Raw genomic sequence first — 12,326 nt, 5'->3', positions numbered from 1 at the left:
GTTGCTCCATTAATGGTTGTTTCTTAACGTGGCAATTTCATTTCTTGATATTGTCATGTTTCTAGCACTTGATATTTGTCTCTGTTAATGAAATTAGCCCTTTTTAATGCTTCAGTAGATTTATTGCCAATTTCATTCATCATCTTTTCACTCACTTCTGACGTCTTGAGCATCGTCTTAATCATTTGATTATTGTAATTGGAAATTCAATGACACTCATTAAAAGAGAGGAGAGGAGACGAGGAGAGACGAGAGGAGACTAGAGGAGAGGGCTGATGGGGCTTTTAGCAGCTGCAGGGCCAGATGGGATATTTTCAGAGGGTGCGTTTAGCTGCGTGTGTATCCCCTTCGGGAGGAAGCCATAATTGTACAGTCTCATTGTTCACTGTGTTTTCATAAGGCATGTTGTTACAGAGTTTGTTGGTTTTAATGCCAAGTATTTTACAACTGCAGTGTTTGGCTTCTGGACTCATTTGTAAATGAAATCATGTCTACTGAAGTTAATAAGCAGGAGAACATCAAAAAGCCTGCTACAAGCATCTCGCCAGTCATCCGCCATCTTTACAACCTGAAGAAATGGGAGCATAATGAGAATAGACACGCATCTGTCGCAAATGAAAACAATGCTGTGAGAGACTGAGGACAACATCATGTGGCATTCATTTGATATAAAATAACAGAAACAGAATAAGCAACAAGTGTAATGTTTGCAAGGCTTGGTTTTGTTGAAAAGAAATCGACTGGATCATGAAAAGTGGGTATTTCGTGGGGCCAAACCTGAATCCAAGTTTATAGTGGATTGTGGAGGACTATTCTCCTCCTTAAACAAACCTGAATTTTTGACCATGGAGGTTAAAGGTCAAGCTATTTGGCTACTGTACAGTTCCTCCAGGATTAATACAAATTCAACCAAATGGAGCACTATTTGTGTGCCAAACAGTTTAAATAAAGTTGTTGTAAAAAGAAAGAAAAGTTCTGATTTGAGGCAGGCCCATTTGTAATATGTAATATTCCTAAGTGATCCCTCCAAGCATATTAATCACTGTTTTTCCAACCTGTTCACTTTAAAACTGCATGAGAGAATTTTCAGAGGCTTTTTGTTAAGCACAGCAGACAAGATGAAGGTTTATGGTCTAGAGGTTCATTGTTTGTATACATAATGCCTAATATAATGAGAATTAATCCTCATAGTCTTATCCTCATAATGCCTGATTTCACCAGTAGATTAAAGTACATTATCTTATGCGCATTTAATATTTCAAATGAATGAATTGACTGACAATACTAATTAAAGATGTAAAAAATTGCAAAAACAATATTACAAAAATAGAGAATAACAATTGATTATAGTAAGTAGGCTAAACTTTGTCTGTCAGTATTACCAACTACTGTATATATATATATATATATATATATATATATATATATATATATATATATATATATATATATATATATATATATATATATATATATATATATATATATATATATATATATATATATATATATATATAATTATAATTATTGGTGGATTTTAATTAATGCAAATAAACACAAAAATGCAATTTTTGAGAAAAGCCATTTCAGACAAAAGCTAATTCTGTCATTTTGGGCCCAAAAAAAATAAATAAAAAAATACAGGAGAAGAGTCGATTGAAATCCTGGTGGGGCTTATTGGCAAACATTTTTTTCCCAGCTTAGGTGAATAAGAAGTGGATAAAGTTATTACAAGAAGACTACTGAACAGACTGTACTTCCATCCCTCACAGCTTTGTTTTTGTTTGCATCAGATTAAAGATGGTGTCTACTCTGACTAATGTCTACAGGGAATCTCATAAATATAAAAACGATTTACAAGATTGCTTACATTTCTTTTTGAATATATTCCAGCTTTTCTGGTTCACTTTAACCACCTAGATGTGTGAACAATCATCAAGCTTCAAAATTGAAATGAATTTTGCTGCAATCATTTGATTATGGCTGTCTCTGTGTGTCTGTAGGTGTATGAGGCTGTACCCTGTCAAAGCGAGTGTGGTCAATACGAGTGGGTAACAGGCCCCTGGTCAGTCTGCACCATCAACACAGTGGACGAACTGCCATCCTGTGGAGAGGGTGTCCAAAGCCGCAAGATCCGGTGAGCAAGGACACGTTCTTACAGAGTAAACCCCATCACAGATGCTTCTCTTAGGGGTCACGACCCATTCCGGTCTGTCACCCTTGTCCTCTACATCCTCATTCTGTTGTTCTTTCTGTGTGACAGGTGTGTGAGGCGTGATAGTGGGGATCCGGTTAGCAGTGTGAACGAGACCCTGTGTGACCAGGAAGAAATCCCTCCCCAAGCTCAGACCTGCATCCTGCCATGCCCTGATGACTGTGTGATGTCCCAGTGGAGTCAATGGAGCACCTGTTCAATAGTAAGACGTCCTTTTTGTCTTGTGCTGTATCCTGAAGGCACAATTTTAAAATTCAGCAACATTGTTAGCTGACCCTGATGCATAGACCAGCATACAGAGGCCCCAAAATGTATTTGCACACTTTTGGACTATTAAGCTAAGAGAGCGATAAGCAGATATTTATTTTCATGTTATAGCTGATAACTGATAAATAGCATATATTTACACTACCGTTCAAAAGTTTGGGGTTGGTAAGACGACTTAATGTTTTTAAAAGTCTCTTATGCTCGCTAAGACGACATTTATTTGATCAAAAATACAGTAAAATCAGTAATATGGTGAAATATTAGCCTCTTTTCCACCATCTGACCAAACCTTTCTCATTGCTTAACTTAACATCGTGTGCCGATCCGGCCCAGCCGGTACGGATATGGTTTAATTAATTTCCCACTGTGGGGGCTGATAACAGAGCACTTTGGAATGTAATACAAATACGTCATGCGTTTTCACTACACGCATTCTGATGCACGAATTCCGGGCCGAGAGCTTTTTGTAATTGTGCCATTACAAAAAAACAGTTTAAAACCAGTTTCCTCAAGTGGAAATATAACCACAACTGTTCCTTGCCATTCTTAGAGCCGTTCTGCCCGACGGTGGAAAAGCGGCTTTTGTTTACGATAAAATAAGTAAGAAACATTCCGTATTATTATCAATGTTGAAACCAGTTGTGCTGATTGATATTTTTTGTGGAAACTGTGATAAAAAAAAATGAAGGATTCTTTTATGAATAGAAATAATTGAAATGTAAATCTTTTGTTACTATGTTAGCCTTTATGGTCACATTTGATCAATTTAGTACATCCTTACTGAATAAAAGTATTAATTACTATTAATACACATTTAATTAATCAGTGTTTGGCAGAAGCATCTTTACCAATAGCTAACTGCTTCAAGAATAACAACGTTACTACCTCACTACTGAGAAATGTCATATAACCTTTCAGCTGTGAAACTATTTTACTGATAAAGTCGTGGGGCAGCGCTGACAAGAAGTTTGTGCGCGCTTGTATCTTTCCATGTGTGGGAGTGTGTGTCTGTACAATATGTGTATGGGAGAGAGAGAGGGAGAAACAGAATGCTTTTAAAATGTAATTTCATGGGGAAAAAAGTGGAAATAGTTTGTCATTATATATGTATGTATGTCGTTATATATATATTTGCTTGATCATTGTGGGTTTTGGTTCATTTGCTGTTGTAGGCTGTAAGGACCTTGTAACTGAAATTGTTTGGCGAAGTGATATTGAACTATAATGCGGTCGAGACCTGCCTGGAACTACTTTAGCTGTGCATTTACTGAAAAATAATTGCACACCTTAGAGCGTTTGTCAACCAATCTGAATAATGTATTTAACAGTCCTGGAGTATAACTGTTAATAAAATATATTGACCAGTACTACATCTCCATTATCAGACCAAACTGGTACCAATATAATGTATGCATCTCTAGTGCTAAAGTGTATTTTATGCATGAAGTCAGTTATCCTTAAGTTCACACATGTATCCCAGCAGATTAACACATTAACTCTGGTCATGTTCCACTAAAATTTGACCAGCATAAACTAGCATAGAGATTCATACTGCTCTAAGCTGTTTTTAGTAAGATTGCTGTGTTGATGTTTTGTAGGTGAAAATTATGCACTGGTGTTTATGAGCTCATAAAAATATGCCTCTTGAGAGATCATTTCTGTCTGTGAATTAAGAACAGAAACGTTTTACAGTATATTTTTGCGAGATTCTTTCTCAGCCCGGGCCATGACATAAGACAGTGTCAAGATGTTTTGCATCCATTTGAATATTTCAAATTAATGCTGCCTCGCAAGTCAAATCTTCACACAGTTCTCCAGAGTTCCTGCGGCGAAATATCAAATGGTGAATATGGAGACAAGTGAAATCAGTATGCAGATGAACCTCCAGTAGTAATGAAGCATTTGTTATTCTAATTAATGTTGTGCATAAAAAGTTACCCTAGATACAATTTGCCATCGGGCCACTGACTCATTGATGTGCAAACAGCTCTTCAATTCGCACTCAACAAATCAGAAACAAACTGGATGAGTTATCCTGGCTCGGCCCAACCTACACAAGACTGCCAAGCCATTTCAGCATAATTTGGTCTCTACGCTAATCACATTAGATCGCAATTCTACCTTGTACGGTCTCAGTTCCAAGCAATGTTTGTTCTCTTTGCTTTGTCAAAGCGCTCAGCCAGCATGCCGAACATGTCAAACACCAATGTTCGGTGATTGAGCTTGTTTAATTGGTTTCAGTTTTACATAATTATGAAATGTTCCCAAAAAACCTGGGTGCACAGTTATATGGCACGAGCCGAATAGAGCTCATGCTGATGATCTCCCTCCCCAATTGTGAGATACATGGACGTGGCCAGCTAGCCGTTTAAAGGGTCTCATTAGCGTCTGACATTGATGGAGATGCAGATTAGTTGCTGCCTGCAGCCTAACAGCTTCTAACAGTGCACTTAGCATTGCAAGACCATGTGGCTGCCTGACTGCTGTGTTTTTTTTGGTTTTGTTTTCACAATGCAGCCAGTGTGACACCGCACAGCAGGAACTTGCCCATGTATATGCATTTTTTTTAAATAGTGTGCTTGGTGTCAAAGCCCCCATTGACAATTTAACTGTATTTATTTGTAGCCATGTGACGAAAGCACAGCGCGGATGAGGACGAGACACATGCTGCGCCCCCCGGTGGCCGACAGAGTGTGTCCAGACAGTAACCAGACAGAGCCCTGCAACCTCAACAGCACCTGCTTCAATTATCACTACAATGTCTCCAGTGGGTTTCTCTCATTCTGCTTGACACAACATTGAATATGACTTGGGCATCTAATGATTGTTGCGTGACAGGTTCACTTCAACAGCACATTCTAAAGCAGTGGTTCTCAACCTTTTTCACTCAAAGGCTATATAACACTAGACATATCTGGTATTTTTGCTGTAATTATCACACATGCATCTATTGATAAAAGTGGCAAAAAGGACAAAGAGAAGTTACAAGGACAGCTTCCCTAAGGCAATCTGATAAAGTGCCTTTATCAAGAACACAATGATTGCTCAGGGATCTGCCCTTGCAAGGTTCTAACCTGCAATCTTTTGGGCTTCAGTCCAGATCTTTAACCAGCAGGCTACGCCAGCCATAGAAGGAAAACCTTCCAGTTGAGTACTGGGAGATACTATCCACTGTAGTACTAATGGGAACATGACTACATTTTCCCTCACAATTGCAGGTTCTTAGTAGATATGATGTCTAGGGTGAGTTTCCAGTTCAAGTAAGATCAGGGCTCGTACTCTTCCTCTCTCCTTTATGTTGCTCTCTCGTGAGAATTTGAACTTCTGAACTGATGTAAATTCACGGCTTTAGATTGTCTGGTCGCCTGCAGCCACTCCATGCCATCCATATTGATCTTACCAGGGCATCTGCACATGTGAAGGATCATCCTATAAAGCAGATAGAAACTAATTCTCCAGATAGACCCTAATGAAGGAAATGGGCATAGAGATAGGAATGAGATTATAAGCGCTTTCTTGCACAGAGACCATGAAATCGCTGATCATATCAATACTGATACTGCTCCTCGAAGCCATTCGACTGATTTAGACAGATTAGCATCATAAAGACGGGCTAACTTCTGCCTTCAGATCACAGTGCGTCTCACTACTCGACTTTGCCATTTCAAAGACATTAGCTTAATCACAATTTGCATATTTCTTCGAAAACTACACTATCGTTCAAAAGTTGGTAAGATTGGGGTTGGTAAGATTTTTTTAATGTCTCTTAAGCTCACAAAGGCTGTATTTATTTGATCAAAAATAAAGTGTTATTGTGAATTATTACAGTTTAAAATAACAGGTTTTTTTTATTATTTAAAATGTAATTTATTCCGAATTTAGCATCATTACTCACATGATCCTTCAGAAATCATTCTAATATGATGATTTGGTGCTCGAGAAATATTTCTTAGTGTTATCAAAGCTAAATATTTGTATGTAACCTGTGATAATTTTTTCATGATTCTTTGATGAATAGAAAGTATTATTTGAAATAGAAATACTTTGTAACATTATCAATGTTGATGTTAAATAAGTAATTTCTTTAAAAAAAAAAATACTGACCCCAAACTTTTGAATAGTAGTGTACATATGTAATAATATGTCATTTTAAATATGGAGTGGGCCATTATGACAGTATTAAAAAATCCTACAATTTTATAGAATTGCGTCTTGATATAGCATCAGACAACACGAGGGGTTGTGTACAATATCAAAATTTGTGTGTGTTTGAGTGTACTTTGATGAAACGCACTACTCCTGATGTTGCATATAATGTAGAATGGATGCAGTATGCACACTGTTATTCAGTCATGAATAGACATTCATAGGAATTGAAATGCTGTGTACAGAAATGTGAAATTAGATTGACACTTTGCTCTGACATTTCCTGTATGTGTGTGTGCTTTTGTACCCTTTGGTTACGGGTCAGGCTGGAGCACCTGTCAGCTGAGCGAACATGCCATCTGCGGCCAGGGCACGAGGACACGACTCTTAGATTGCGTCCGCAGTGATGGCAAAGTGGTGGATTTGAGTGTGTGCGAGGAGGTAACCTTCATTTCCTGCCACTCCTCTCAGAACAAGTGTTCTCTGAGGGGGAATTAAGCACTGTGGGATTGTATTATGTCCTTCAACTGCATGCACTGCAAATCAGCCATGACTGTCCATTAACTCCCTACAGTATTGCTCCATATCCAGAAAATGATACTTTCATTGAAGTCTTTTACAGTAATAGCCCCTCATTGGCTCACAGTTGGTTCATCAGACAGAGATTGTGTGTGGTGAGGGGACATGGGGTTAATGCCTGTCCCGCTGTTTTAGCTGGGCCTGCCTCAGTCGTGGAGACTGGCGATGAACTGTGTGGTGGACTGTCCCTTTAACTGCATCCTGTCTGACTGGGCGCCCTGGACGGAGTGCTCACACACCTGTGGCAGTAAAGGTGAGTCACAGCATGTAATTATACATAAGAAGAAGCCCATTGCTCTGTGAGTACACTGTTGCATAAAGCAGGGGTTTGCTAACGTTTTATGTCAGGAGCCCCCAAATATAATGATCCCCTTGCGACGGAATTATGATCCCTTTTTAAAATATAAAAATTGCTAGATATTATAATGCATAAAAAAAAAAGGTTTCTGTGTGAGAAATATAGTGATGTTATAAAGACAGCCTGTTGTTGGCTTTTATATTAGCATTGTACTAATAAAAAAAAAAAAAAAATGCTTTTGATTCAATAATACATGTAATAAAAGTGAAAACCTGATTCAATTTAAATGTGCACTACAGTTCAAAAGTTTGGGGTCAGTTAGATTTAATCTTTTCAAGAAATTGACACTTTTATTCAGCAATGATGCTTTAAATTGATGGAAAATTTAAGTCTGTTTCAAAATGTTCTATATGAGATCAATTCTGTTCTTTTGAACTTTCTGCTCATCAAAGAATCCTGAAAAACATGATCGCGGAATCCACAATTCATTGCCATTTTAAACTTATGACTTTAACTAACTTTAAGCCCCTATTATGCGTTTTTATTATGCTTTTTTGAATATTACCTTTCATGCAGTGTGTAATATAGCTGTAAATTGTGAATGTAATAGGTCTGCAAAGTTTTAAAGATCAAAGTGCATGACAAATAAAGTTATTGTCTCCTAAAAGAAATAATCGATTCTGAACAGCTGAAACAAGTCGTCAACAATTCCAGTCTCATTTCCGTAACATATCTACTTTGGTTTGTGACAAATTTGCACAATGTCAGCCTATGGTCTTCATTGGCTGCCAGCAAACAACATCTACATTGACCCGCCTTCAAACAATGTAGATGTAGCTGAGAAGCAACATGTTGTGTTGTCGACATGTCAGGAAGACGCTGTTTTCTGCGCTTTTCTCCACTTTGCATGCACTTCACGAGGATGAGGACTCGCCCTGAAATTGATACGGTAAAACCGACGCCATTGTTACTGTTCGTATCAATGTGTATCAGGTGAATTCTGGAGCTGGAATTTAGTTCCTTGGATTGTAGGAGACCTCCAAAACAAAATTAGGAATGTTTAAAATAGTGTAATAGGGGCACTTTAACATAAATTAAAATAGAATACAGTTATTTTAAATTGTAACAATAATATTTCCACATTATTACTGATCTAAATGTATTTTTGATTAAGTGAAGCCATGGTGAACAACATACAGTAAGAACTTTCTTTCAAAAACCTTAAAAATCTTTTGAATGGCAGTGTTTTTTATAGCACTTTAGGTACAATAAATACAATTCCAGGTTGCCTTCCCATGACTGATTTTGCATTTGACTCCAAACATATACAGACTGAATTTCATAATCTAAAATTGCATATACTGTTTTTGCAGAAGTCAAGAAACCTACTGTAAGTTGAAGCCCAAAACGGCTATCATTTCAGTTTTGAAGAGAAATCAGAACTATTAAGAAGGATCATGGGGAAACATGCATACAAATTACAGTTCACATAATATTTAATGTTCTTGTGCTGCTGACATATTTTCATTTGCATGCAAGATGCAAGTAACCCACAAACCTGTACACTCGAGTTCCATGGAGATAAACGCTCTGCTTGCTCTTGGCTCACACTATCAGGTGGTGTGCATTTACTTTGCATTCATTAACATGCCATGTCGGAATCCCTTTTTAATTATGGATGTTATGTCATGAATCATATTTAAGGATCGGCTTACAGGTTAATGACTCTTGGTTATGAAACCCTTGCTTTCCTGAACACGCCAAATGATTTATCAGTCAAAGGGAAATATTTATTTTATCCATTAGTGTTCTCAAAATTGCAATTGTTAATTCAGAATTTATTGCCCTGTTTGGCTGATTGAACGGTGTCATTGCTTGATGCAATAAAAAAAAAAATAGGCTAATTACTACTCTTGAGAGCAGCCCGGGTCCCTATTGCTCAAATGACACAGCTCCTGAAGAGTTCAGCTGACTTTTCTCTTAATCAGAGACGTTCAACATAATATTCATTAATTTTCATTCAGCTATCAGCTTCCTATCTCGGGCCAGGCAGTTTACTTTTTAAATCCAAAGGGATTTCTCCAGGCATTGCGAACAGGAAGTTCTCAGCATGTTTTTGCAAGCTGTGAGGGCTGGAAGAAGAGAATTTTCTGTCTGTGTCAAAGCAGTGTTATCTCTTGTGCACTTCGCTTGGGACCGAGAGTTTGGGGTTCATTATCTGTTGTCTATATACATAGAAATTTAATGCATCTGGCAGTGGAGCTCAGGAGACCCAAACAATTCTGTGCTTTTCTCTTTTCTTTCTTCTTTCTAACACTCATTTCTCCCTATTCCTGCCCCAACCCTTCCGTCTCCCTACAGAATCAAGTAGAAATATTTCCACTGTCATATCACGTCATTTTAAGGGCTTCCTCATTTGGCTGGAGTGCTTCTGTTTTAATGAATGATGTCCTTGAAGCGGCCAGCTGTAGAGGCAGTTCTTGAAGGCAGCATTTGATGAGCAGTTATGTTGTGCTGTGAATGTAATTTCAGTTTTTTTTTTTTTTTCATGTTTAATGCTCGACTGGAAGGAGGGCTTTTTACTGTCAAACTAACTGGAGTGCAATTCAGTTAAGATGTACATTGATGAAGTGTCTGTATTTTTTATTTTTCTTGAGAATTTGGGTGAATGGAATGATGGGCCCAAAATTGTTTTCTTCTTAAAAGCCCTTTATTTGCCATCAAAATCCCATAATGCTTTTTATCTTAACCCCGTCATTCCATTAAAATAAGTGAGGACAGTGGATGGTAGATGTTGTGTTGGAAAAGGAAGCTCCTACCTTGTTCTTAGCTTCAAGACTACCAGTTCCCATGTGTATTGAGAATGTTCTGTTCTAGCCAACGCTAATGTGTTGTCGAGCAGGCCGAGAGGTGTCATATATAGGGACCTTCTATATGTCCCTGCTGTGTTAAAAGGGATAGTTCATCATTTACTTACCCTCATGTCATTCTGTGGAGCACAAAAGTAGATTTTTTGCAGAATGTACAAACTGCACCTTTCCATACACAATGAAAGTGAATGGTGACTATGTGCTGTAAGTTCCTATAAGTATTATTGTGCACTATGCAAAATACCAAGTCTTATGATGTCATATGATAAGATGTGTGTGAGGAACAGAAAGACATTAAAGTCATCATTCACTCGAAATCTTTCTGTCCTCCATTACTCTCAAATCTCATTTGCATTTACAGGTGTTTCTGTACCTTTGGACACTTCTGGCCCCGTGGACTTGTAGAAAAACACACTTTAAATAACACAGTTATTGTTGTATGTAAATGTGTACAGTTAAATGTAAAGTTACAGTTAAATGTATTGTGTTTAATAGCATTCTTTTCTTTTGTGAAAACGACAGTCATAGAAATGTTTAAATTAATTTTAATATTTTTTTCACAGGACAAGAAATCCTTTTTATGTGCCACATTTTAAAATCATTGTTAGAGACGGGGTGGTGATGGCGCAGTGGATAAGACACAAGCCTTTGGTGTGAGAGACCCGGGTTCGAATCCACTGTGAGACACCAATGTGTCCCTGAGCAAGACACTTAACCCCTAGTTGCTCCAGAGGCGTGCGACCTCTGACATGTATAGCAGTTGTAAGTCGCTTTGGATAAAAGCGTCAGCTAAATGAATAAATGTAAATGTAAATGTTAGTGGTTCAATAGCTTCACATGTAATAAAAAATGCATATTAATTTGTTGAACTATGGTACATTTACAGTATCACATGTTTTTAATATATTCTTTGGAAACAATCTGTTGCCTCAAAATTGATTATAGATCATAAAATGTTATCTTAATTTTTATAAATCCTAATGATATTAAAAACATTTGTCAGTTTGCCAGACATCACTAAATATACTGTTGTTCAATTAAAAAAAAGAAATAGGCAATATTAATCATATTTGCTCAACATTTTTAGAATAAAATAGTGAACTCTTTTGTCTGATTGCACTGTATGTATCCAGAATAAATAATCTAAATCATATTTTCACAATGTTTACATAATTTGACAAAATTATAACTGACACACAATAAAAAATATTCAGTACAAAAAAAACTTTTTAGACAAAACTGTTCATTGTGGTGGAAATTACGTCACAACTGATATTAAATTATAGTTTTAAACATTCTTATACCGACCTGGACCAACATGACATTCATGCCGGTGTAATATGGTTTTTGGGGAATCTCTTAACAAATTACTGTTTCTGTCTATTCCTGCATTGTACAGCTGATAAATATTTCAGCTATTCAACGTGTGAATAATGCATTAATCCACAGCATTGTCCCAAGCTGCTAAAGTGCGCACTAATGCAGGCTTGATGTATTTTTAGCAATGCCATATTTTTATACAGTGCATTCACAGATGTCTCTTCATTTGCGTCTCTGTTGCAGGTGTTATGGCTCGCTCTCGCAGCGTGTTACAGCAGGCTCATGAGGAGGGACGCCCGTGTGCCTCCCAGCTCTCCCAGACCAAACCCTGTCCCATCAGCCCCTGCTACACGTGGCTTGTGAGCGATTGGTCTGCCTGCAGAGTGGAGGTAGATCCTGGTCAAAAATAATTGGAGCTGCATCTATTCTGCATTTACTGGTTATTGCATATCACCTAACCTGAGGGCATTCAATCCATGTTTTTATACGATCAAGTGGTGTTGAGACCATCCGCTCGGCATGCCTGTCTGGTACTGGCATAACACTGGAGTTCTTTAATTGAATTTTGTAGAAATTGCATGCGCACATGGCGAGTTTGTTTGTGAGAGAGGAACTTTATGTCATTGAGACG

At 37.6% G+C, this 12,326-nt stretch overlaps 1 protein-coding gene across 6 annotated transcripts in view; it reads left to right on the top strand.

Moving 5' to 3' along the window:
- thsd7ba (thrombospondin, type I, domain containing 7Ba) overlaps nucleotides 1-12,326 on the top strand; it is a 308,878-nt gene that overhangs the window by 277,788 nt on the left and 18,764 nt on the right. For all 6 annotated transcript variants that reach the window (XM_079882075.1, XM_079882079.1, XM_079882074.1 and 3 more), the window contains 6 exons: nucleotides 2,004-2,137; nucleotides 2,264-2,417; nucleotides 5,108-5,249; nucleotides 6,954-7,069; nucleotides 7,343-7,460; nucleotides 11,939-12,084. In XM_079882075.1, the coding sequence (XP_079738201.1) occupies nucleotides 2,004-2,137; nucleotides 2,264-2,417; nucleotides 5,108-5,249; nucleotides 6,954-7,069; nucleotides 7,343-7,460; nucleotides 11,939-12,084 (810 nt within the window). The remainder of the gene's footprint in view (nucleotides 1-2,003; nucleotides 2,138-2,263; nucleotides 2,418-5,107; nucleotides 5,250-6,953; nucleotides 7,070-7,342; nucleotides 7,461-11,938; nucleotides 12,085-12,326) is intronic.

This window comes from Squalius cephalus (assembly GCF_949319135.1).
Source record: "Squalius cephalus genome assembly, chromosome: 9".
Taxonomy (NCBI): Eukaryota; Metazoa; Chordata; class Actinopteri; order Cypriniformes; family Leuciscidae; genus Squalius; species Squalius cephalus.
This window is presented reverse-complemented; position numbering and strand designations above follow the sequence as displayed.